At 37.4% G+C, this 27,560-nt stretch overlaps 2 protein-coding genes across 2 annotated transcripts in view; one reads left to right on the top strand and one right to left on the bottom strand.

Annotated features, from left to right (window-relative positions):
• The window catches only part of LOC131428350 (SET and MYND domain-containing protein 4), a 12,749-nt gene extending 10,957 nt beyond the window's left edge, over nt 1-1,792 (top strand). Inside the window, exon 4 of the mRNA XM_058592252.1 lies at nt 1,643-1,792. Within this exon, the coding sequence (XP_058448235.1) occupies nt 1,643-1,792 (150 nt within the window). The remainder of the gene's footprint in view (nt 1-1,642) is intronic.
• LOC131428351 (proton-coupled folate transporter) lies at nt 1,790-27,560 on the bottom strand. Its single transcript, XM_058592253.1, has 5 exons — nt 27,233-27,560; nt 3,617-3,928; nt 2,540-3,553; nt 2,150-2,475; nt 1,790-2,093 (listed from the first exon to the last, which is right to left on the bottom strand). The coding sequence occupies exons 2-5, from the start codon at nt 3,638-3,640 to the stop codon at nt 1,955-1,957; spliced, it is 1,503 nt and encodes a 500-aa protein (XP_058448236.1). The 5' UTR covers nt 3,641-3,928; nt 27,233-27,560; the 3' UTR covers nt 1,790-1,954.

Raw genomic sequence — 27,560 nt, 5'->3', positions numbered from 1 at the left:
TCTAACTGCAGCGTGATTTCCACGCCGTTAATTATGGTAGTCACGTACTTTCGCTTGCTTGAGTGTTGAGCGATGTGGTTCTCAATAAAGATTCTTCGGGATTTGGCTTTACCAGATTTTCTTGGTCTGCTCGGTAACTTCTTCTCTTCAGTATCCTTCCTTGTGACCACTGCGATTGCACTGTTTGCGTTCATGGTTCGAGAAAGGACAATCTCGAACGAAGTGCATTTGGCCGCATTGCCTACAAGGTTTGCGAGGTGTTTTACCTTCCGATTTGCACGGTTTACCTTTCCGCCGTAACTGATAATGTCTTCGACTTCGACTGCAGACACTGGTAGCGCTTGTTGAAGACAGACGCTTGCGATCCGAAAATCTTCTTGATGATTTCGATGGTGTCAGTAAAGTTGATATCTTTGGGAAGCTTTGGCAGAATGTAGTTGGTATACCGTGTATGTGATGGTGTATTCCTCAGCAGCAAATGAACTTTTGCGGCATCTTCCAGGTTCTTAGCGTCCGAATCGAAAAGGTCCGCGTATCGGCTGTACCATTTTTCGAAAGTAACTCCATTTTCTGGATCGAAAGAAAATTCGCTGATGTTGGCCTCAAGTGTTTGCTCCGCGTTGTTAGGCGTTGGAGTGGGTTGTGCTAACTTCTGCAGGAGAGCCGCCATCTTGAGAATTGCTTCTTCGAGGTCCGCCATTGCTTCAGGTTCTTAATCCTCGTCGCCAATTGTTGTATCCGGAAACTCGCCGGAATGAAACTTCGGATCGAATACTTCTAGCTGTTGCTTTATTGGAAGTCAATCAAAGAATGAATAAAATAAGATTCATGTCAGCTGTTATATGATCGTTGGTTGCTATGATCCAACAATAAGAATTAATCGAAAAAAAATTATCGGAAATCCTACAAAAAATTGATGAGATTTAAAAATTAGTAAAATATTGTTGAAATCGAAATTGGTTCAATTTGTAAAAGAATGTCTCATATGTTTGTCATCAATAAGTTACGCTTCTGGAAAGTAAAATACTGCAATCGACACAATCGATCAACTAACACGATTTTTGATATCCGTAAGTGTGGAAAAAGTACTTCAGCTTTATTCGTATTCACGTCGTCCGGTTATGTCTCTGACACTACCCACCCACTGTTTTATACATGGACACACTTTTTTATACATGGTACTATCATTTTTCCAGTGGACCCAGCCAATTCTTAAAAAAATCCAAAAGTCGCCACGACAAACTGCTACTCGTTTGAAGCGCTGACTCCAGCTGCAGCATGAATTCTTCGTTCGTTGAGATTGAGTTTTGTCACGCTACTTGGCGTACTGAGCGCATACTCATCAGTTGGTCATGTGATCTTTATGTGGCTTTGTTGATACTTTTAAGGGGTCCAAAGCCAATTCAAACTGCAATTTCGTCGAACGCAGAATACACTCATCGTGGGCTGGAGTTGTTGTTATTTCACACAAGAATATTTAATCTATTTTTTTTTCTTTCAGTCGTTCATTTAAAAACTTATGGAATATCAAAACGAATACTGTTATTGCTACTATCTGAATTTCACACGATATCCAAAAATGTAGAATTTTTTACCAACCTATGGCTAAACTAATTTTTTTTTCTCCAATTCACACCCACAGGAAGAACGTACGACGGACGCCATCGACTTGCTGTGCAAAGGAATTTCTCTGTTCCACGGGATTGCTGTTCCGCCGCACAAATCGACCCACGTCGCCGAGGAATGCCTGCGGGTTTGCTTTGCCGATCAGGGCAGCGTTTATCGAATGTAACATTTCAAAATCGATTTTATTTTTCCTTAATAAAATTCGTTTCATCATCTAATCATCTAACAGCTATCTAAAATTGCTTTCAATTGGTAATGCTAAGTCTTTTGTCTTTGAAATCGGTGTTGAGCTATTTGGAAGTGGCGTTTGGATTTGGGGATTATTCGATTATGACTGTTGATTCCGCTGTTCGGGATCTTTATCGGCCGGCTGAGCTCCGTTACTTGCTGGCTGATCTTCGCTTTCAATCAGTCCTTTTCTGGTGGCTGCTTCGAATGTTAACCCTCGAAGTGATACGTGGACTCCACTGGAAAAATATCAATCATGAAAAATTCCCGAATAATTTAGAAACTGATTTCTCACAGCGTCAGTACAAACACCACCAGCTGCGTTGCCATCGTCAGCCAGAAGAATGCCTGTGGATAACTGTTGATCGATGCGTTGTACACTTGGGTGTACAAAACTCCACTAACCAACGGCACAGCGTTATCAAAGACGGACAAAAATGAGAAAATGATTCCTCGTTCCGAGGCGTCCACCATCTTGGAGATCATCGACCGCAACACCGGAGCCACTATCGGTCCCAGGCTGGACACGGTTGCGCCCACGTACAGCAACCAGCTGACATCGGCAAAAATGTAAACAAACCGGGCAGCGGCATGTGCCATCGCTCCGATCATGATGATGATCTGAAATAGTAAAAACGTTCTAATGATCTAATCTGTCGTAATTTTCAACAGGGCATAAATTCACCGTATCTCGCATCTCGAGAACCTTGGTAAGTAAGGGCACACCAAGAAACATCATCACCACGTAGGCCGCCGATTGGTACGTCTTGAAGTTACTGTACTGATCCGCGTCCCAGTCGAACTTGAGCTGCGTGTAAAGGTACATTTTTGGTTTCTCGTCACGCTGGAATGTGTAGAAGGACATGGCGATCATCAGAACGTACAGGAAAGTGCGTCGATTTAGGGTGCGTTGTTTGAAAAAGGTTTCCATCGATCGAACGACGTGTGCGCGATCGAAAAAGTCCGCTGGCATTCGGTACCAAGGTAGCTCCCGAATCGACACTTGCCGCTCCGTAGTTCGGGATTTGAGACGAATGGCCGAATATAAGATCGACAGAAGCAGAAGCGATGCGTTGATCGCAAACATGATGGTGAATGATTTTGCGGTGCGGTTGTAGATAAGCCGTCCAATCGCGACTCCGATCGGCATCGTGCTCAAGTAGGTGCCATCCAGAATCAAGATCCGAATGGTGCGATCTGCCACGGACGTTACATCGGATATGTACGCGAAACAGGAAGCGAAAATCGCTATATCCGCTCCCGTCAGTACACTGGGAATGGTGGCCGTATAGATGATGTATTCGACCGGCCAGTTGTCCATTCGAGTGTTCACCACGATCATCACGGAATAGATCAACTTTCCCGTGAGACCCAGAATCAGCGGAAGCTTGCGGCCCCGTCGATCGGACCAGGCCCCCAAAAACAGTGCCAGTACAATCGGAACGAAATACATGGCCACGTTGTTCCACATGTGGAAAGTGGACGTCGTAATTTGAACCTCCTTTTTGATATCCTGATGACTCTCGATGTTGATGCAGATGTCGTGCGAATAGCCATGGTTCACGGTACAGGCCTTGTAGAGGAAGAACACTTGTTCGACGACGGAAGTTAGCATAAACGCCATCATGTACAGGAACATTGAAGGTTCGACCGTGATCTTGTGGTACCACCGTTTGTCATCACGTTGGTCCATCGGGCTCTGGAAGTAAATCAAACGTCAATTCTAATTCCTACAAATGTTTACAATCATCGATTTGCGTACCTCATTGTCGGCTCTATCAGACATGACAATAAATCACATGCCACCACCACCACTACTACACCCTTGGGAATGAGACGTGAGCGAAGTGATTCGGATGCTGAGTGCACTGAACAAAGCAAAGATGTGCCTTCAATCAACTGATACTAATTTTAGATAGGGCATTGGGTCTATGCGAGTGAGATTGTGACTGCCGTTGCTGATGCTGCTGCTGCTGATGGTGATGGTGATAGTTGCGCTGGTTGAGATCCACTAGCACACGATACATCCGTAGAGATTCGATTGTTGACACTTTGAAGATAATAACAGAAGGGGCTGGAAAAAGTTGTTTTCAGATTAGTTAATGAATAATGTGATAAGTTCAAATGTATGTTATACAGAATAAGTTTAATTTTTAATGTGTTAATTAATACGACGGATTCTGAATTTATTTGTTATCGTTTCAGCTCTATTGTTTAATCAGTCATTTTTAAACTGTTTGGGTTGAATGCCCATTAAAAAAAAAAACATTAGAGGGTTGTATGCAAGACACGACCGATCACGATTACATTAAAAATGAAATAATTCTTAGGTACCCATAATATATACAAAAATAAAGATGATGATGGATGCACAAAAAGTCACAAATTACAAACTTACTCTTACTTACAATTTGATTCTTTCAGAACAATTGATTCTACTCTATTTTGATGCCTTCAATAAATTTTTACATTTGAAAATTTTTGGAAAATGTCCTTTAAATGAAAGTCAATTATGATGATTTCAAAGGTACTTAAAAGATCAATTTTGGATACGAACAAGTACTAATTATAAATCTGGACAAATGAAACGATTTTATATCATAATAATTTTCAAGGCAGAGAACGTACAAACTTAATCAGTTTATAAACAGCGATTAGAGATGACTTTAAATATTTTGATCGAAAAATGTGGATGTGAAAAATTTGAATAACCGTCAACCAATAAACTCTGTAATAGTGTAATTTTACTGATCCTTCGTTAAAAAGCATCGATAATCTTCGGAAAGTGTCTGAACATAGAATGGCAGCAATACAAGGAAGAAAATATGTGACACAGTCCGCAGAACATATTTTGTTACTTTGATTGATTTTCACTTTTGCATATTAAGGAACCAATGCATATGCAACCAAAATCCTTAATTTTGTTCATATTGTAACTTGATTTTATTAATAAATGAACGAACATTGTCATTGTTACAACGCATGTAGTGATAAGATACTTGTTGTTTTGATGTAAATGATAATTTAACTGAAACTACCGCCAGTTTAGTAAGGATTTAAATTATTTAAAGCTTGTCTTGAGTTTATCTCTAATACTGTACTTTATTGCATCTGATAATTCTGTATATGTGAGTCTGTGCAACTCATTTGTACTAAGTTCCGAAGCTTTTGAAGCGTTTTATTCCTGGTGGGACAACAACTTGTTCAAATCGATACTGCATAACGATTTGCATTGCATTATTTTTGCTACACTTAGTCTGGATCTCTTCTATAAGATTCTTGGAAGCAAGATTCGAACAAAATGTTATGCTTTATACGAATAAATCAATTTCTAACTATTCAATTAGGTTACACGATTATTGTTTGGTTTAATAATAGGGTCTGAGGGATTATGCTGAGAGATAGGTCTTTGTGTTTAGCCACATTTAATGCAAAATAATTATCTATGATTATCATCGTAACACAACTTTATACTGAATTTATTTGCGCGCCACCGTGTTGTTCGTATGTAAATGGAGATTTCAGTATGCAAACTACCCGTTGACAAATTAAAACATTTTTAAACTTTTTCGAATCAATTTAAATGAGGAAAATTTATCAATAAATCACAGAGATACAAGCGCTTCAAATTAGGTTCGAAAAATCTATCGCCGGTAATTCTAAGTTGGCCTGCTAGTTACCGGAGAATCAAGATAAGCCATGGGTAAACTAAAGCAGAAATGTATTCATGCATATATTTATAGATTCCCTTTTGTGCTATAGTTCATACTGAGCAAATCGGACGAGAGTTTGACATCATTCACTGAGACTGTCATTGGCTCGTGAAAACATAGGTCATATCAATCCAATTTTTCAATGGTATGCAATTAAAATAAATTAATGTCGTTATCATATAAGTTAAAGTTAAATATTTTCGAATCGATTGGTAGTTAAATTATATAAATTCATCAACAAATGACTGAGTTATAAGCGTTCAAAATTATGACAGAAAAAAGGTTACGGTTTTGCATTTTTTTAAGTTGACACCCAGCCTCGTACAGTGAAGAGTTAGCAAAAGCGACAATCCAACGAACGATTGCATATACAATCTAGTCATCACCTCACTGGACGAGCTACTTGTTTCATTCACAGTCAAGCATCAACTGAAATCAAGAAATGATTTGCAGCATATATTTATAGATTTCTCTTCATACTACGCATAACAATGCGGTGTTCTTTATGCATGACGCAAAGCCTCCTATGCCGAACAAGAAAATGACGTCAATTTCCACAGCTGGGATTGGTAGATGAAAACATAGGTCAATTTTAACCGTTTTTTCAATAGTATGCTATTGAAATACTGAAACGACGTTGCTATACATGTTTAAGTTAAAAGTTTCCGAATCGATTGGTTGTTAAATTATATCAATCCATCAACAAATGACTGAGCTATTAACGTTTAAAATTATGACACAAAAAGGTTACGCGGCTATTTTTGAAACTTTTAATTGACACCCGGCCCCGTATAGCGAAGAGTAAGGCATTTTTAATGCCAAAACTTTGTAATGCCTACCAAGCAAAAAAGTTTAAAACTCTATGCCGTTCCATTAAGTTTTTCAGTAATTAACTTGAGTTTCAAATGTAAAATAACGGGAAATGGAGCAAAAACTAGGTTTGTGTCTTTCTAACAAATATTGGATTAGCAACATAAATGGCAGATTAGCAGCAACATAAATGGGAAATTAGATTGGTGGAGGAAAGCTTCAATTAGTGTTTGCGCGTGAAATGCCGAGTGAGACTAAAATTTGAACCATAACGGTCGTGCATAAACAGAACATATACCAAGTTCTTTTCTACCGGGTAAGAAGGTCAATTTTCACCGATTGGAGAGGGTTGCGAATTCAAAATTTCCTCTGATAAATTGCTTCGCAAGTTATAAGTTTTCATTTTACCACTCAACAGTGCCGTAATCAAGGTGAGGTGAGTGAGGCGACCGCCTCGGGCGCCTACATCCATGGGGCGCCAAAACATGATGAAATTGGTAAAAATTAGTTGTATTAAAAGTTTATCAAAAAATTTATTCTTCACGATTTTTTCCGGGAAACCCATTTAAATTGTATTAAGTTTCAGATAATTCAGATAGTATTGCCACTGTTACCAGCAGTCATTAATAACACAGAACCGGCACGGAACGACCGAAATTAGCACTGCGCCTAATTCGTATTACTGTTTTTTAATTAGTTGATTTTAACAACAAACTTTCCAAAATAACTACGAAATTAGTTAAAATTGAGAATTTACTTTGCTGAAAAAACTTTTATTTTTAGAGAATGGGTTTAGTTGGCGAATATCCTGGACACAAACCAGCAATATTTCAATCCAACACGAAATTCTCATTGACAACTAATTTTGTTATTAAAATAAAAAAAAAATGTTTTTATTTATCTATCACCTTCATTACTGAAGGACAACACAAAGAAAACAAAAATGAAAATGGTTTTATTAGCAAATTCAGGGTGGCAAGTGAATTAGCGATTTCAATTTCCCGGTTTTTTCCCGGTTTTCCCGGTGCGCGAGACTAAAAATTCCCGGTTTTTTAACAGGCCCAATGTTCAGGTTTTTTTTTAAATATTTCTCTCATTCAAGCTTTAAGTTGAAATCCCATGTCCAAAAAAACATCGAGAGTTGAGAAATAAGTATTTTTCGGGTATCTCCTTGGAACTACGATTTAAATTCTCATCCACAGTTTGTCCCAACGTTCATCTTCTGAACTAACAGTACCATCCTGCCCAATGTATTCCATTTTATTTTTGTCTTTTATTTCGCCAGTAACTTCGATGTAACAATAGGATTAAAACAAGAAACATATCTGGCCAATGGTGATGAAAGGGATTAGTCTGAAACTTTGTATGTTTCTTCGAAAATAATATGCGAGCAACAAATTATATTTTGTAGTAAACAGATTCAATGATAGTGAGTGCGTTTTGCATGTGTTCAACAATCGTTCTTCAAACTAGCAAACGTTCCGGAAGACGCAACTTATTTGTATACATACTCAAAAAACTCGATTACTTTAATTTCCATTGAGAAGAATATAGAGCTATCATTCTTCAATAAAGAACTACAGTTCCCTCAATCTTCGAGGAGAACTAGTTCTTTTGGACCGTTCGCGGACTGACCATCTCTAGTGTATTAAAATACTTTTTTTAGCCTGGAATAGAAATATAAAGTTAAAAATTAAAAATGAATGAACTAAAGAACAACACTCCTCCCGCAAATCCGATTCCTTCTAACAACCAGTGGCTTCTCGTGACAAAATTTACGGCTTGTGCACTGCTTATATAGTATGATCGTTTCGACGTTGCAACTGAGACAGCAATTTGTTTTCATCTGCAATAAGCATAAGCAACTGAAGCGTCTCTTGAATGTTCTCAGTTCTCACAGAGCCTATTCGACCAGTTGTGCCACTGCTAACAACATATACGATATTCTTTCAGAGTTGGGTTTTGGCGAGAGAACAAAATCCTTCTAGAATTCTTAAAATGTACGCTTGTCACTTTTTTTTGGCAACACTGTTCAAACAGAGCTTGTTGTGTGTTTGCAGTCCGTATTATTTGCGTTTTTAAACAGTTTACACGTTAGTTCTTAACTAAAGTTTTTATCAGTTAGTGACTATTTGCTGCCCGAGCTTGTGTGGAGTGTTATTCTTAACATTTGACTGCTGATCGCATAGTAAATCAAGTTCAGTTGTGTTGTGCCTACGGTTATTCTGTTTGCCGCCGTCGTGTTGTTGTTTTGATTACAAACAATATCGTTTCACACTGTGCTTTGTATAAAGCCTAACTGAAGGCGTTCTATTGCATATATTACGAGTATGGAGAAAACCTGTGGACAATGCAGTCAGATTATCACTGGCATTGATTCCGTTACTTGTCGCGGCTACTGTGGATGCATGTTCCATTTGGCATGCTCGGGTGTTTCTCGCGCTCTGTTGGGGTACTTTACATCGCATCAGAAAAATCTATTTTGCATGTGTGATGAATGTGCCAAATTGTTCGAGAACTCGCATCTCCGATCTATCACCAAATCGGCAGACGAAAATTCGCCACTTGTGTCACTTACGGAAGCTATCAATGGTCTACAAAAAGAAATCAAGTCGTTATCAAAACCGACACCATCACAATTAAATCTTCGCTGGCCTTCTATCGAGCATCGTCGTCCGGCCAAAAGACCTCGCGGACCTGATTTGGACGCTTCTGAGTGTATAGCTGGATCGAAAATAATCGTAGAGAACGTCGTCAGTGTTCCAATCTGCGAAAAACCAGCAGACAAATTTTGACTGTATTTGTCTCGTATACGACCGGATGTCACCAACGACGAGATTTCTGCTATGGTGCGAGCCAACCTTGAGCTAAGTCAAGATCCAGTGGTAGTTAAACTGGTTGCCAAAGGTTCTGATATTAGCAACATGACCTTTGTGTCTTTCAAAGTTGGCCTTGACCCTGCATTGCAATCTATCGCTTTGGATCCTTCAACTTGGCCGCAAGGAATATTTTTTCGCTAATTTGAGGAAAAATCGACCCAAAAATTTTGGAAACCTTTGGCGAGTCCGTCTCTTACGCCCACACCAGGAATATCTCAGCATTGACTGAATGCAGCACACTGGGACGCACCGTAAATTATACTATGGAAGCCTCTGACTCTCCTGCCTCAGTCGTGCCACTGCAGCCTGCGATCGACAGCCGTCCCGGTCCTGAGAGCAGGTGCGGAGAAGGGGGCTTCCAAACTACTAGCCTGGGCAAGTATCCATTCGTTTCCAGTATTTCAAGCGCTGAATCGTGTTCTAGTTCCAGCTTGGTGTCATCAATCCACCGGCCGCTGGGACGCACAGTGGTTCGAATCAATAAAAACGTGGACATAAATCAGTAGCTGCCAAACCGTTCTTTTAATGCATATAGTTGCTTTGAAGAAATTATTTACAAATATATACCGCGTAATTTGATCATATCATTAATTGTTCATGGCCTACTTTGACAAAAAATTTTACCATAACTTTTTTATCTGAAGAGATAGAAATTTTTTTTCTTCTACAAAGTTTTAGAACTAGTAAAAATAATTTACTTTGTCAAATATACCAAAATTCTAGGTCGCACCGTTTCGGATATACAAAGCGTTTTTATGGCAACCCCCTTAAAATCAGTTTTTTATTCATACATTGTTTCGAGCTATTTTGTTATGCATACTTTGTTTGGAATAATTGTAGAATTTATAAAATCGCATATTTTTGTTGAAGATAGTGCATAGGTTTGTTCTTTCCTGGCAAAGTTATGCACCATTTTACCTTTTTTTTACCTAGGATAAAACCTTGCACCGAAGCGAAATATGCAACTTTATGCAGCTGATTTTTACAAAATTTGTAGGAAAAGATGTGCCCAATATCATAAAAAAAAATCTAAGTGGAACTCGGTGGAACTTTTTTCTTAGGTCTTTTCAAAGTTAGTTTTAATTACTGAATTATGGCATCCCCCTTAAAACTAGTTTTCTAATCATAACTTTTTTCGTGTTATTTTTTTATGCATACTTCGTTTGGAATATAGTAGAAAATATAGAATTTCATAATTTTGTAGAAGCTAATGCATAAGTTTATTCTTTTCTGGAAAATTTATGCATAATTTTACCTTTTTTACCTAGGAAACCTTGTGCCGAAGCGAAATATGCAACTTAATGCAGCAAACTTTAATAATACTTATAGGAGAACATGTACCTTATCCAATTTATTTTCCAATGAGTATATCTTGAGTACTCTTCTTGTGACTCATTTTCACTATGGTCATGCTGAAACCATGAATGGTTAAGAAACAGAGGGTTACTGCTATTTCTGTAACTCACTTTTGCAGTGAGCGTCGCCCGATCAACATCTCGTCTTAAAAATCGTGTTGCTTCGCGATAACTTAATTTATTTACACGTTTAAACATGAAATCTCTTCGTAAAGGTTTGTACTTTAACAATACTTTATCATATTCTGTCTAGAAAACATTGTTCCATTTTTTAAATATGTGTTGAAGTTTTTATAATTTTTTGGATTTTTTCCACTTAGATTAATTCTAAAATTGTCAATTGTCAAAAAGTAACAAAATAAAAATCGCAACAATTTGCTTAAGTTGCGCGTGCAAGCATGAACTTGTTTATGCGTGTTTACGCGCGTCCAGACTGGTAGTCGGAAATAGGATAGAAATATCTTTCATATATTTGCATACGTGCATAGCATGTATAGTAATAGTCCATGGGGTATTTCACACAAAGCCTTTTTTCAACAGCCTGTAAAATATAACAAAGATACAAAAATTCGTCCAAGGCATGAATGTACGGTTTTTTTTTAGGTTTCAAATAAGCGATTCTATAAAACAACCTTTATAGTTTATTGAATGAAAAAAGTTAAAAATTAATAAACAAATAAAAAAAATCCAAACTTGGGCACGAGGAAAAACAGCCGTGAAAAAACGATGACAGTTGTTTTTTGTAGACTCCTAGTAGCGTCTGACCCACTGATTTCGAATATTTATTACTAACCTATCAAAACTAGAAAGAAATTGTCACTGGAAGCAATTGATATGCTAGAACTTACAACAGAACAAGAAATTAGCGATACGGAAAACTCGGACGATAGCGTGACTGATACTTATTGATCGAATGCAATGCGACTAAGTGACATATTGTAATGATTTATTAGGTAACATTAACTACCTAGTTGATTGATTAGGTTGTGAAAAGTGTTGGGAAAAGTTACTCATTTAAATGCTAACTTTGTAGTAGATACTTAGGTAATAGAGATAAATTCTACGTAGGTAAATCCAAAAAAAACTGTTTTTAAAATAAAGCGAATATCTCAAAAGATATATTTTTTTACATTATTCATATCTTCAGCAAAAATACTTGAAATGTTATTTTTTTTTAAATGAGATAGAAAAAAAAATTTTTCGTCAAAAATAAAATTATTTTTTTTTCGAAATCGGTGCTACCTCCTTAACAAAAATTAAGGTGCTTCTTTATAAAGAAGCGTTATAGAATTTTGTAAAACTTCTTCGAAGACACGTTAGCTCTTAAAAATCAGTGAAAGTCTGTACAGACTTGTGACCGTCTTTTTCCAGTTTTGGACCACTGTGCGCCCTCTGTTTCTTAACCATTCATGGTTTCAGCATGACCATAGTGAAAATGAGTCACAAGAAGAGTACTCAAGATATACTCATTGGAAAATAAATTGGATAAAGTACATGTTCTCCTATAAGTATTATTAAAGTTTGCTGCATTAAGTTGCATATTTCGCTTCGACACAAGGTTTCCTAGGTAAAAAAGGTAAAATTATGCATAAATTTTCCAGAAAAGAATAAACTTATGCATTAGCTTCTACAAAATTATGAAATTCTATATTTTCTACTATTATTCCAAACGAAGTATGCATAAAAAAATAACACGAAACAAGTTATGGCTAGAAAACTAGTTTTAAGGGGGTTGCCATAATTCAGTAATTAAAACTATCTTTGAAAAGACCTAAAAAAAAAGTTCCACCGAGTTCCACTTAGATTTTTTTTATGATATTGGGCACATCTTTTCCTACAAATTTTGTAAAAATCAGCTGCATAAAGTTGCATATTTCGCTTCGGTGCAAGGTTTTATCCTAGGTAAAAAAAAGGTAAAATGTTGCATAACTTTGCCAGGAAAGAACAAACCTATGCACTATCTTCAACAAAAATATGCGATTTTATAAATTCTACAATTATTCCAAACAAAGTATGCATAACAAAATAGCTCGAAACAATTTATGAATAAAAAACTGATTTTAAGGGGGTTGCCATAAAAACGCTTTGTAAATCCGAAACGGTGCGACCTAGACTTTTGGTATATTTGACAAAGTAAATTATTTTTACTAGTTCTAAAACTTTTAGTGGAAAAAAAAAATTTCTATCTCTTCAGATAAAAAAGTTATGGTAAAATTTTTTGTCAAAGTAGGCCATGAACAATTAATGATATGATCAAATTACGCGGTATATATTTGTAAATAATTTCTTCAAAGCAACTATAAGCATTAAAAGAACGGTTTGGCAGCTACTGATTTATGTCCACGTTTTTATTGATTCGAACCACTGTGGGACGCACCGAAGTTGGCATAATGGAAGCCTTTGACCCCCCCGCCTCAGTCGTGCCACTGCAGCCAGCGTTCGACAGCCGTCCCGGCCCTGAGTGCGGGAGCGGAGATGAGGTCTTTCAATCAGCCACTGCCGGCAAGTACAATAGTACCTCGTACAGTTCAAGCATTCACTACCTTCCTGATTCCAGCACAAATCGGTCTCGTTCGCGCTCTTAGCCAGTTTTATCAAACATCTTATTGTATTATCAGAATGTTAGAGGGCTACGTACGAAGATTGACGATTTGTTTACTGCAGCTTCTGATGTGGAATATGATGTAATTGTGTTAACTGAAACGTGGCTGAATAGTGAAATTAATTCACTTCAATTATTTGGCTCGATGTACACGGTGTACCGTAACGATAGGGATCCAGTAAATGCTGGAAAAAAACGCGGCGGTGGTGTGCTTATTGCTGTCTCCAATCGGCTTTCGTCCAAACGTAAATCTGGTCTGAATCATGCTCTTGAACAGCTTTGGGTAAACATTCGCAACCATAATACTGACATATGTGTAGGTGTGGTATATATTCCCTCCGATTCTGCCGATAACGTTGAAGTTATTCAAAGTCATATTGACTCCGCACTTGACATCGCTCAATCTATAGATCCTAGTACAGTGCATTTACTGTTTGGGGACTATAACCAACCAGGTCTAGTTTGGATGGAAACTTATTCCGGTTTTGCTATCCCTGATCCATCTGGATCAACCTGGACAAGGCCGAACGTTTCTTTGCTGGATGGAATGTCGCTACTGAACATGGTGCAAAAACACACTGTTACTAACATGCGCAACCGTACGCTAGACCTGCTTTTCGTAAACGAGGAAAATTCAAGGAACTGCATCACTACTGAAGCATTTGAGCCTTTAGTAGCCGTTGACGCAAATCATCCTCCGCTTTCTGTCACTTTGACTTGTCCTCGGCTTGTGCGGTTTGACGATGTGTCTGAAGATACGCTGTTCAACTTTTCCAGACTCAATAATGCACTGTGTGTTATCGATTGGGATTCTCTACTGGATAATGTTGCTGACGTGGATACAGCTGTAGACAAATTTTTTCCTGTGTTTTGCGGGACCTTTTCTTAGTACATGTTCCCGCACCCCGCCCTCGTCCAAAGCCACCTTGGGGCAATAGAAACCTACGTGAGCTTAAAAGGTTACGAGCAGCTGCACTTCGGCACTATTCCAATCGACGAAACCCAATAACAAGGAGGGATTTTGCTCAAGCTAGTAACAATTATCGGTCGTACAATCGCTATCTCTACTCGAAGCACGTACAAAAAACTCAATCCAATCTGAAACGAAATCCGAAGAAATTTTGGTCTTTTGTTAATGGCAAACGCAAAGAAAACGGACTTCCTTCCAGCATGTTCCTTGAAAATGAAACATCGAACACTCTAAGAGGCACCTGCAACTTATTCGCATAACACTTCTCGAGAGTATTCAATACAGACTCGGCTAATTCAACTCAGGTGGAACGATGCCTTCGAAACGTTCCATATAATGTGATAAATATTGCAAACATTCGATTTACTGATGAGGATATTATGACGGCAATAAGTAAGTTACAATCCTCAACATCAGCTGGGCCAGATGGAATTCCGTCAGTGCACATTTGGTGTCCTTACGCCAGTGTTTGGATCAACAGAATTGAAGCAGTACAATCACGATTCCTGCGATTCGCTCTTAGATCTCTGCCATGGCGTAATCCGTCAGAGCTTCCACCATACATTGAGCGCTGTCGTTTGCTCGACATGGACACATTAGACAAACGACGAAATATACTCAGAGCAGTATTTATAGCGAAATTGCTGAATGGACAAATTGATGCTCCTGAAATTCTCTCGCAAATATGTATTAATGTCCCTCCAAGAACGCTAAGAGCGCGGAATTTCTTGCGACTCGACTTACGAAGAACGGAATATGGTCAGAACGAACCGATTAGGGCAATGTGCAATGTTTTCAATAGTGTGTACGACCTTTTTGACTTTTGTGTATCTAGTGTTGTTTTCAAGAATAGGCTTAAGAGACTCGGATAGAAGATAGAATATAAGTAGAACTTAATTACTTTTTAGCACTGGACAATGTTTGTATTCGTTAGGCTTTTTGAATTGTAACTATGTAAACAAATATGTAAAATGTTAAAAAAGATTATGGGTTTTTACGCGTATTTGATGAATTTCAAATGGGCTTTTCCCATTCCACCAAAAACTCCATTAAATAAATAAATAAATAAATAAATAAATAAAAACTACAATCTATGCCTCTAGTGACTGAGACGATATAAATTTGATTCTCCTATCATCGACAATCTCCGATTGCTCCTTCGTCGACATCAATATCCTCATCATAGCTGATAATCTTCGAAAAAAATTAAACATAGATTCACTGAACAGGCTCTTACGAACTGTGAAAAACTAATTTCAGCTGTCAAAGAAGGAAATCAAATACTCCTTGCAAATGGTGAAAAAAGTATTCTCACAATTTGACATTACTGAAACAAATTTTAGTGAAATTAGGGGTATCATTAGCTGGCAACTAAAAACACGGCTCCTAAGAATTCTTTAAAAAATCATTAAACATGTTACCTGATGCTACTTTTAAAATTATGCATACTTATTCTGTAATTTGAGGACAAACACTGAAAAAGATCCTAAGTGCAAATGACAGTTCCTCTTTCTCTACTCTTTCTTTCGATTATTACGGTGCTATCGGCAATCCTTCAATATTACAGTTTGCAGAGAACTTTCGATCTGCTGTTAAAAAAATTTTGGAAAATACAGTAATAATTGAAAAAAATGAACAAAAAGAAACTGTCATTTGCACTTGGAACCTTTTCAAATATTTGTCGAAATTTAACAGAAATCCAGCAGAAGCATCCCAATTATCCTTATTTTTTCAGTATGAGCATTCATTGTGCTGTTATTGATGACAACTAAGAGAGCTCTTATTGATATAAAATTGCTGTCAAACTCATACAAAAACCGTTGAGACATGAGGTGTTGGCCCCATTTTCAATGAATTTTGCACTATTGAACCTGTATGGCACAATAAGATGTACTGTGTGGGACAAAACTTGTACTGAACTTCTAGTTCAAACACAAAATTGCCTTCAACTTTTCATTTGTTGTATCAGGAAAATCATGATGCTGAAAATCGTTACTAAGATTGGGACTAGTAAATTTTTTCCCGGATTTGCGCTAAAATTTCCGACTTTCTCCTGGGTTTTCCCGGTAAAACCAAATTCCCGACATTTTCCCGTTTATCCCGATTTATCCGGTCACTTGCCACCCTCCAAATTTATTAGCCAAATACTCATGAGACGTGTCAAAGCAAAACAATCCATTAAAAAGCTAAAAAGGACAGTCTTGTTGAAACTGCTTGCAAATTGTTTAGATGTTTTTCGCATGTGTTACGATATATCCATATAAAAATTTCTAAACCGATATGTAAAAATGACGTAAACTCTTAGTGGAAAGAGTATTTATTAAAAAATTTGTGTGCATTTGAAGCGGTTGTGCGTAATAAAGTTTTTACGCGTAACAGTGAAGTAATCTAATTGTAACTCTAATTGTATATGTTAAATAATGTTTTTTGTATCCTTCCGGGCTACACCGTCCGGTGTATTACTTGTATTCGGTTTTTGTTTTCCGAGTGCTCGAAGTTTTCAGTGAGTGAGTCGATTTCGCGAAGTCGAATGAAGAAAACAGCGATTTAGAAAAAAAATTCAAAAAGAAGTTTTTGTTTCGTTTATATCTTTTTCTCCAATACAACATCGTATTTATACCTGTCAATATAGAAAAGACAACCGCGACTGAAATTTTGTTCGGTAGTTGTGTGCCATCTAGTGGCTAGTAGTCCTTACGGTGTTAACGTTTTTTCGGTAACAGAGCGCCATATAGCTGCAAATTGCAGAAACCATTTCAACCATTTATGTAGGTTTAAAACAACGTTTGATTTCTCTAATTCAACTAAAAAATTATTTGAATAGAAATGAAGTGTGCCGTAGCTAAGAAATGACAGCACGTTTAATTGGTGAATTCAACTAAAAAAAATAGCCATTTGAACAAATATTTTATTATTATTTGGGGAATTAGAATTTAAAAATCCAAATTAGCAAAAGTAAGATTTTTTTAATTGTCTCAAAAAATAACTAACTAAAATCAGAAAATCAACTATTTTTTTCGCCAAAAAGCTGATTTCAGTCTTTCCGTGCATAGACGAATTTTGCACCAGCTCAAACAAATGTAGGCAGCATCCTCTCAGATTTGAATGTAGATGTAGATTTCGTCAGAAAAAAGCCACTTTGCATACTTTGTTTTCCCAAAATGGATCTAGATCGTCCTTTGAAAAGGGCCATGTCGTTTATTTATACCCATTTTTAACCTGTTTGTGGTCGTTCACCGGGTTTGTCTAACTTTTTTAACCGTTTATTTTTTCAACTGTTGTAGTGGAAAAATGACAAATCCTACAGAAAAGGGTTTGTACTAGTGACTTTCACAACATCAGTAAAGTTTTCGAGTCAAAACACTGGAAAAAATCCTTATTGCATCCCTACACTGAAAAATAGCTTCAAAAAAAAAATTTAAAATTGATTTGCAAATAAAACCATTTTTGATTTTCATGAAACTTTAATAGATAATTATGTTCCCTGTGTAGGCTCCCGGCCGAGCGGTGGCGGGTGGCAGAATAACGAAGATGACGTTTCTTTTAGTTCTATACGGAGTAATACCACGAAATTCACCTTTTTTCTGAGTTTATAGTTTATCTTTTTATGCTTTTCACTTAACAGCTACTTATTCTCAATAGTGCAGGATTAGGCTGTTTTGGGAGTTCTTTCCCACAATCTAACAAAAGTCACTAACGATTGTTAATAAGGCTAACACTTCACGCAGTCTCACTAAGTTCGGCATATCATTAAGTTTACGCACATATGAACGTATGTCCTACTGCAGTACAATCTAGTGCATACTCCACTAGTTTGAAAATCTATTCACAACACTTCATGGTGATCTCAAACACTACACATGAATCTGTTAAATCTCTATTCATTACAGCAATTTTCACTTCTTTAGATGCCTTCCGAAAACATTATTTCTTGCTTGATTTTGAGGTCACTTGATACTTGACCCTCACAATGCCCACTATGCATACTCCTACGGCTTACTGTATTACACTCCGAACTAGACTTAACTTTTCACTTAATTCTTCAGAAATTGAGTCTGGTCTGTGCTGAACCGAGCTGAACTCTAACTTTTCACTTAATTCTTCAGAAATTGAGTCTGGTCTGTGCTGAACCGAGCTGAACTCTACTGAACTGAACTCTGATTTTTTTCGACTAGTGGTTTTTATGTTCCTAACATTTCACTAGCTGTTCGGCCTAAACCCGAGACCATCGTGAACGTTACCGCGGTTGTCCGTGAAATTTCTTTGTTTACGCAGAGCACCTCAGTGTCGCGTAAACAAAAAACACCTCAGCAACCCCGAGCACATTCCAAGAGCGCGTAAACAAAAACTGCTGCGCCAATGCAAACCAGCAAATTTGCTAAGGACGCTGCACCTGTTAACCTTACATATGTAGAAAGATGAGCAATTTTAGGAGGTAAAATGTTTTTCAAACTATTTTTTTTTAATCTAACAGATACTTTTTGCTAATATCGGACAACTAGCAATAGGGTTTTCGGTTTAAGCTTCTCACAGATATGAATTTCATTGGGATCTCAGATGATAATGACTTTCAGTAAAGTTTAGTTTCCGATAAAAAACTCAGCTTAAACAAGAACTAGTTTTTGTCAGAAAAATTGTTTCCCAAAAAAGTGCCCAATGTATGGAACATAATCACCTGTCTTGGAACAACATTTTATCAAAATCTGAATTGTTTTTTTTTTATTGTAAATCGATTTAAAATTTTAAGTGTTTTTTTTTTTTGTGACAAAGTTCACATGTTCAGAAAGTGGCATTCAAATCTGAGAAAGTGTTGCCAACTGTGTCTAAAATGATATTGAACGGGATGAGATTTTCCAAAACTCAGCGGTGACATTTGATTATGTAATAGTTTCGCAATACCGATCGAAAGTGATAAGACTAACTATTCTGCGATGAAGCTACTCCGAAAATGTAGCCAATTTCAATGAAACAGCATTCGGGAATCTTCTTTTTCTTCTTCCTAATGTGTAGCCTCACATTCTAAGCAACATTTACAATCATACACATTCATCGACCCGTTGCTTTTCATCATTCATCATGTAAAACTTGTTTCATTTTCAAACGGCAAACGGAGATCAAAGATCTCAAAATCGACGTGAACATTTCATAAGGGCACATAAACCAATGAGAGATTCTCTTTGTTTACTTTCTCTTATGTTAATAACACCTAAATTTTCACGTTCACTTACCAAATTTGCATATAGAATGAAAGAAAATATCTCCAGCTTTGTAATAGTATCATACATGTAACGAACAATTGCGTAATAACGCAGATATAATCGAAAGAGAAAGTAAACAAAGAGAATCTGTCAATGGTTTTAAGGCCCTTTTGAAATGTTCACGTCGAAATGTCAGTTCAATTACGAAAGCAAGTGAACGATGAACGCGCATTTCTTCAGTTGAAGAAGTACTTAACCGACCATACATACTAATAAAATAAAAAACAGAGAGTGCAGAGAACTCATGACTTGCTGGTGTTGAAAACTAATACTTAGTAAACATTTCAGAGGTGTTTCGGTGTGCCTAAAGACTCTCCCAGAAAGTATGGACGCAATGGTTCAGAATCTGTCAATTTTTATGGCAATGGTTCAGAATCTGTCAATTTTTATGGCTGCGTTCTGTTGTTTACACTCTTCTCTAACCACTTGTGCAGTTGTTTATTCGTTTTTCATTAGTTTGTTTCGAAATGCGTGGACTTGCAGCAGAACATCGTCGAAAAATTGTGTACAAATGGTGCACAGAACGCGGACTGTCACTGAGAAAGATAGCAAAAATGGAAGGAGTAAGTGAAAAAGCCGTGCCAAATGCGATCAGGAAGTTCGGTGAGGATAACACCTTTGAGGATAAACCGAAAACGGGTCGAAAAAAGGTTCTGCTAACCCTCAGTTGGATAAACGTATACTGAAGACGTTCGAGCAAAAGAAGGAGGTTTCAGTTCGAGATGTGGCCAAAAAAGTGGGCACTTTGAAGTCAAATGTTCTTCGTGCTGAAGAACGTTTGAATCTTCGAACCTATAAGAAGCAGAAACAACCAAAACGTAGTCCGAAACAAGAAGCATCGATCAGGCCGAGGGTTCGAAAGCTGTACAATACGATTCTTGCTGGAAATTTGAACTGCATAAAACAGTCCGAGACATCGATTGAAGTCGAAAAATTTGGTAAGAAAGCTATGGTCTGGCAAACTATTTGATTCGAAGTCACAAGGATCCTGTTGTCTTCTGGCGAGATCTTTCTTCTTGCCACTACTCCAAATCAACGGTAGAATGGTATACTACCAAAAATGTCAAAACTTGTCGCCAAGAAGTTTGTACGGAATTTAATGAGGAACGTTCGCAAGAAGGTGCGCCAGCTAGTGAACAATGGCTAAGTAGCAAATGTTGAGAATAATATTATGTTGTTGTAGTCTAATATTATCAGTATATCGAATAAAATTTGAATATCTAACACTTGTGAATTATTTACAGCGAGATTTCCATTGTGCGTCCATACTTTCTGGGACAGTCTTTATGCAGAATCTTGCTTAAACTATGGCAAGTCATTCAGAACCATTTCATGTAATTCTGACACTGTCCTAACTGTGTAATCGTATCGGAGCCCTTACCACTGCGGGCTCGATCACGACGAGACTCCTGAAACCACAATTTCACGGTGCAATCCAAAGGAGCAATAGACTCATGTTCTCGTATCATAACTTTTGTTTGGTTTTCTTCGACCTTTTGTTCCCGAACAAGGCCAACATTATTTTTAAGTTGTATAATGTGTATAAAACAAATTAATAAAACGTAAATCCATTTTATCCACTTTTTTTCTTCCGATCAGTATTGTTTGATAAATCATCATAAACAGGTTATCTACAGAACTTTTCCAAATCGTGGAAATTTATTTTCAAAACCACTGTTCAATAAAAAACGGTTTATAGCGCAAAATTCTCTTCATTGAAAGTGCATTTTTGGTTGAATGGATTCATCAACAAGGTAAATCAATGTTGCACATATTCGTCGTGTTACTAATGCGTTCATGCATCTTCAGTGCGCACTTCCATATATTACTCACACCCGTCTCGAATAACGTTAAACTATTCACCGCACAAAAGAGAGAAGGGTGAAAATGAATAAGCAATAATCGTTGAGAGCTCGAATCTACTAATACATTCCTCGTTGCTGGTATACATCGTGCATATTCGTTTTATACATTCGTTTGTCGTTTGTTCATTTACTTTACTTCTGGAATTGGATCGAATAGCGTCACTGCGATGATCGTTGGATTCAATTCTTCACGAAGCATTTTTCATCTGATAAATTCATCATATCTCGTGAGGTAGCAGCAATTTTGGGAGTGCTGGGTTATGGTTCATCACACACACATAAGACTATGGTACTATTACAGAGCAAAAACGTCTTAATTTGCTTGTTTCAAATACAGCACGAACGATCATCGCGAATTAGGTTGTGATGATGATCGCTGCATGAATATTCGTTCCACATTCGCGTTAAATCATTCGGAGGTTTGTTCAATGTGGATCTCAACTGTGAAGCAAAGGCCTTCATGCCAGCAGCGATGCGGCATCGGTTTCGTTTACTTCCGAACATACGAACAAGTCCGAATGCCAGAGCGATTATCGAACAAAGACAAAAGAAAGCGAACGATGATCGTTGACGTTCGTTGCATTTTCGATATTCGAGCAAAATTGCTATATTTGGAGCAAAGGAAAGGGCGGTGTAGATTAGAAGTTTTTCTAGACCCCAACGTTTCTGTTTGATTTTTGATGTGGAACACATCTTTATTAGGGGTGCAAATCACAAACTACACGTAGAAATGTGGTCAGGTTTTAAACCCTTACAGCTCAGTCTATTTTGTATCAATTATTAATATTATTTCATCATTTGATAGGAAATATTTCTATGTTTCGATTTGAATGTATCAAGCCACGTATTTTCAATTATATATGATTGAAATGTTGATTAATAGCTAGCAGTGTCCTATTTTGTCTGCAACAAATCTCCAGCATACCGGATTTCCCTGCCATAGTCGACGGTTTTGAAGGAGTAAGCGATGTATCAAAGAGAGAGCATCGCTCTGATTGGTCAATCGATGCAAAAGCGAAGTTGTTGGAAGCACGCGAATCTATAAATAGAAGCGAAATTAAAGCTAACGTCTCAGTCCTATTCCTAGCATGCTAGATGTAGGTTGTTGCCAGACAGCAAGACAAAAACGTGCCATAAAACGATTTGAAGCTTTAATGCCGCGTTTACACTTCTGCTGGCTGCCAGCATGCTGGTGTCAGTGTACTGCCCTCTTAGCAAAAAAAAACGTTCAACGGTGGTCCTTCGTTGGTCTAATACTTTGGATCATTGGACCACAGTTGAACGTTTTTTCCTAAGAGGGCAGTACACTGACACCAGCATGCTGGCAGCCAGCAGAAGTGTAAACGGGGCATAAGGGCTGATGCCAGTTGTTAGCGTAAAACCGTGTCGCTCGCTGTGCGTATTACATTTCTCTTCATGCTCTCTCGTAAATGTGTAAAATGACTCTCGATGTGGCCGGGTGGCCAAGAAAGTTTTGATATTTTCTGATACAAGTTTGACTACATCACATAAAATCCAATAAAGCTACCGCTTGTTTGGCAGCCTTGATGAGCCGATTTTATTTTTCTCTCGTGTTTCGTTACGTTGCAGAAAACAAGAGCAGAGAAAATGGTGCGTCTATAGAAATTGACTTACCTTCAAAAAAAATAACATTCACTTCATTTCTATCGCGACAACATATAGGTTTTTATGCACTAATCGCATCTAAACTAAATTATCTAGACATTGTCAGGATAGATTTTTGATCCATGCTCTTGAAGGTGAGATATTCAATGAACAAGTTGAAAGTTGCCGTTTTCAGCTATGCAACTCTTCCTTCAGAAAAAAGACTTTCCTGACCGCTGAAGTCAAACAATCATTCTAAAATTTTCACAGAATAATCTAAACTAAATTTCTAAGAGATTGTTGGTTTTTTTTATATTCTTCACCGTTTCTGAGAAAATCAGATTTGAAGCGTGAAAATAGCCCTTTGAAACGCCCTTAAAACACACTGGCCTCAGCCCTTAAGGACTATTCACACATTTCAGTTCCGTGGCGGTTCAGTGAAAGTGCCTTCAGTGCGCCGTCAGTGTTCTTTTTTATCGGAACCCTTCCGTCCCGTTTCCGTTCCGGCACAGCCAATGCAATGACATACCGACTTCAGTGAAAATAAAAAATATCGGTGACGACGAATTTGAGTTTGCCGGACGGACGCTACACTGACGGCGAGTTGCACTGAATCGGCACGGTGCCGGATAGGTGTGAATGCGCGCATAGAAAACGAATGAAATTATATCAGTATCCGTGCACGGTGTCGTGCCGGCACTGAACCGGACCGGATATGTGTGAATAGTCCTTTAATTGGTATGCTCTGATCTTGTGTCATGCAAGCTCGGAATTCCATGTTATGTCGTTTCCCCATGAAAAATTTACAACTACCTCTGGATAAATTTTGAGTGCTTAAGATTAATTTCTAATTTATATTAGATGAACTCGATTGATAATGAGAAATAGTTTATCGCTTCAACCGAAATCGCAGAATGGTAGAGAAACTTAACACTAAAAAACTGCTTGCATAAAAAACTTGAACACAAGCTTGGCAAAGAGATGCTTAATTATCGAAATCGCAAGTATGTACAAAGATATAATTGCATAACAGTTCGGCTGAAAAGTTCGTATCGTTTAATAGAAACACACATTTTTTTGCTAATATTCGTTTTTATTATTCAACATAATTGCCATCAGAGGCGATACAACGATTATAGCGATCTTCCAACTTTTCGATACCATTTTTGTAGTACGATTTGTCCTTTGCCTCAAAATAGGCCTCAGTTTCAGCGATTACCTCTTCATTGCTTCTAAATTTTTTTCCAGCGAGCATTCTCTTGAGGTCTGAGAACAGGAAAAAGTCACTGGGGGCCAAATCTGGAGAATACGGTGGATGAGGGAGCAATTCGAAGCCCAATTCGTTCAATTTCAGCATGGTTTTCATCGACTTGTGACACGGTGCATTGTCTTGATGAAACAAAACTTTTTTCTTCTTCAAATGAGGCCGTTTTTTTTAAATTTCGTCCTTCAAACGCTCTAATAACGCTATATAATAGTCGCTGTTGATGGTTTTTCCCTTTTCAAGGTAGTCGATGAAAATTAGATCATGCGAATCCCAAAATACAGACGCCATAACCTTACCGGCCGATTGTTGAGTCTTTCCACGCTTTGGGTTCGGTTTATCGCGTGCAGTCCACTCAGCTGACTGTCGATTGGACTCCGGAGTGAAGTGATGGAGCCATGTTTCGTCCATTGTTATATATCGACGAAAAAAAACGGTTTTATTTCGATATAACAGCTCCAAACACTGCTCAGAATCATCAATTCGTTGTTGTTTTTGATCGATTGTGAGCTCACGCGGCACCCATTTTGCACAAAGCTTTCTCATATCCAAATATCCGTGAATAATATGTCCAACACGTTCCTTTGATATCTTTAGGGTGTCAGCTATCTCGATCAACTTCACTTTACGGTCATTGAAAATCATTTTGTGGATTTTTTTCACGTTTTCATCGGTAACAGCCTCTTTTGGACGTCCACTGCGTTCATCGTCTTCGGTGCTCATATGACCAGTACGAAATTTTGCAAACCACTTACGAATTGTTGCTTCGCCCGGTGCAGAGTCTGGATAACACTCATCAAGCCATTTTTTGGTATCGGCGGCACTTTTTTTCATCAAAAAGTAGTGTTTCATCAACACACGAAATTCCTTTTTTCCATTTTTTTCACAATTACAAAAGTAGCTTCACTCAAAATGCAATATCTCACAAACTAATAATCAGACAGCTGTCAAATTTATACACGTATCTTTTGAAGGTTGGTACTAACTGAAAATGGTATGGATTTAATTCTAGTGGCGCCCTCTCATAGAAACGATACGAACTTTTCAGCCGATCTGTTATATTTGAGATGATGGTGTAATTTCGTCGGTCATAAAACAAATGCAAATCAAGACAAATGATGTTCGGTGTTGGTTCGGATTGATTGAACTTTTTGATTGTAGATCATTAAAAATTTTGGTTGCCTTGTTCCACATCAACGGCTCGAACAACCCCATGGGGCTGATCCTTGTAGTTTTTTTAATTTTTTTATTTTTGGTGGTTGTTCAAAGTGAAAACAACGATTTTTCATGAAAAAAACCGCCATTTTGTAGCTGTTAAACCTCCCCAAAGTAACAAACAACGAAAAGGAAAACGTTGAGGTCTGGTTTTTTATATGTAGAAAGTGTGTGCAAAGATTGAAAAAAATTGGTGCAGTAGTTTTTGAATGACGATGGACACGGACTTTCAAACCCTGCTTTCGAGAAAAACGCGATTAAAGGTTTTTGTCTATAAAATCAATGAAAACGATTCATTACTCCAGGGAGTCCGTAGGATCTAAGATTTTAAAAAAATCATAGTTTTTCTTTTGTAATTTATTATAACGAAACATTTCAAGAAAGTTTTGTCAAGTTTTAAAGTCAATCGAAGTAGAAATCTTGGGCCTGTGCGCCGAGCTCTTGCTTCTTCGTAGAATGAGATGGCCATAGATAAAGGTCCATAACTTCCAGAGTTTTGTTCCAATAGGCTTGAAAATTTCACAGAAAATGTTTTACTATGAGAAAATATAAAGAAAATAATAAATGATTTTTCAAAAGTGTTAGACACTACCCGCCCCTTAATAATGCTTTTTTAAATGTGACTTATCGCAATTTCAGCAGTGCATGCCCATATGTAAAACAATAATGTGAAAAAAAAAATACAAAGCTTCTCAGACAAATACTCAAATATCTTCCCTTTTAGTTCGATTTCAAATGAGACTTCCACTCAGATATGACAGATACATCGATAGCACTATTAATAAGTATGCATAATCGAGGCATTTCACGTGAATTAATCATACAATGCTCGTTGAAGAAACGACGATTAAGTTCCATAACTTCCAACGTAAAAGTTCTCCTTTTGTAAACATGATTCTTAAATTGAAGCTGAAGAAGCTTTACATTTTTTCAGGGGTCTGCATGGATTCATAATTGATGTACGTTTATGCTGGAGATTGATTTGTACTAATCTAACCATTATCAATCAAAGTAATGTACAATTCATGTCCAGTACTTATCACATAACAACCAAAAGACATTGTATATAGGCCTATAGACGCCTTCTGGGACATTTTGAACATTTAGAGTCACAGCTTAACATAGTAAGAACAAAGCCTAAAATATGTCCACAAACGATATGTTTGTATCAAAAAGGTAGACAACGTTTATGATGGGATCAGATTGCGCTTCATGATAAATATTGTCTGACAATTTGGATTACACCTAATCACATCCAGCGTCGAATGATAACGAAGAACAAAGAAAATGTTTTCACTGATAACCGTGAACAGCTTGCGAGATAAAGTTTAAGTGTCTTCAAACGACTTTCAATTAGGGCTTGATAAGGTAAGATATACAGTGACAGCACTAATTTTTACATTCGTACTCCAAAGCAAATCGAAACACTGTGCTGTAACACTTTCGAGTCCCAATCTAGTAAAATCTTTGAACATTGTTATTGTTCTTCGAGCATTTCTGGATTTGTAGCGTCCTTCTGTATTAACGTCAAAAACTCTCACATACACGTTTTCAATTCTAACAGTTGTCCAACATACAAGTTTAATCATGTTTTCCTATAATATTACTGTAGTTGTGTCAATACAGTAAACAATAACAGTAATATGACATTATTGTTTAGTAAACAACATTTGTAAGCTTCTTGTATAGCCATCAACACTACAGCAGTAATGTACACTAACGAAATTAAATGAAACCTCTGCATTTTTGAGTTCCACAAAATGACAATCAAGCTTGGCTATTTGCAAAAAAAACCCTTGATTAAGCACTTTGATGCACTGCTTGGAAACAAAACAAACTTACCGTGAAACGCGTCTTTCAGCAGAAGCAACACATATCGTAGGAATACTGATAAAACTCAGTTACACTGTACCAAATCCAATAGTATCATTGTTCGGTAATTTTTTAATTTAACCGGGCTAAAATAAACAACTAACTAACTAATTTTACGACTCAAAACCGGCAATTTCTGACGAAAATCCCCTCAGTTATGTAAACACTGTACCGATCTGCTGGATGCTAACTTGCTCAAACCACGGAAGCGTCTGTAGAATGATTTGACAGCTGTTTTGATTTCTCTCGCTAGTACGCGTTCTCTCTCGTTCTCTTCCTTTTGCAGCTTTTCTCATTT

The sequence above is a fragment of the Malaya genurostris genome, chromosome 2 (genome assembly GCF_030247185.1).
Source record: "Malaya genurostris strain Urasoe2022 chromosome 2, Malgen_1.1, whole genome shotgun sequence".
NCBI lineage: Eukaryota > Metazoa > Arthropoda > Insecta > Diptera > Culicidae > Malaya > Malaya genurostris.
This window is presented reverse-complemented; position numbering and strand designations above follow the sequence as displayed.

Bases quoted from the DNA above. Each gene is read 5' to 3' on its own strand.
- LOC131428351 (XM_058592253.1), bottom strand. From the start codon at position 3,640: ATGTCTGATAGAGCCGACAATGAG. The intron at 3,554-3,616 runs GTACGCAAATCG...ATTTACTTCCAG, and splicing joins CTGATAGAGCCGACAATGAG to AGCCCGATGGACCAACGTGA. The intron at 2,094-2,149 runs GTGAGAAATCAG...ATATTTTTCCAG, and splicing joins GTGGTGTTTGTACTGACGCT to TGGAGTCCACGTATCACTTC.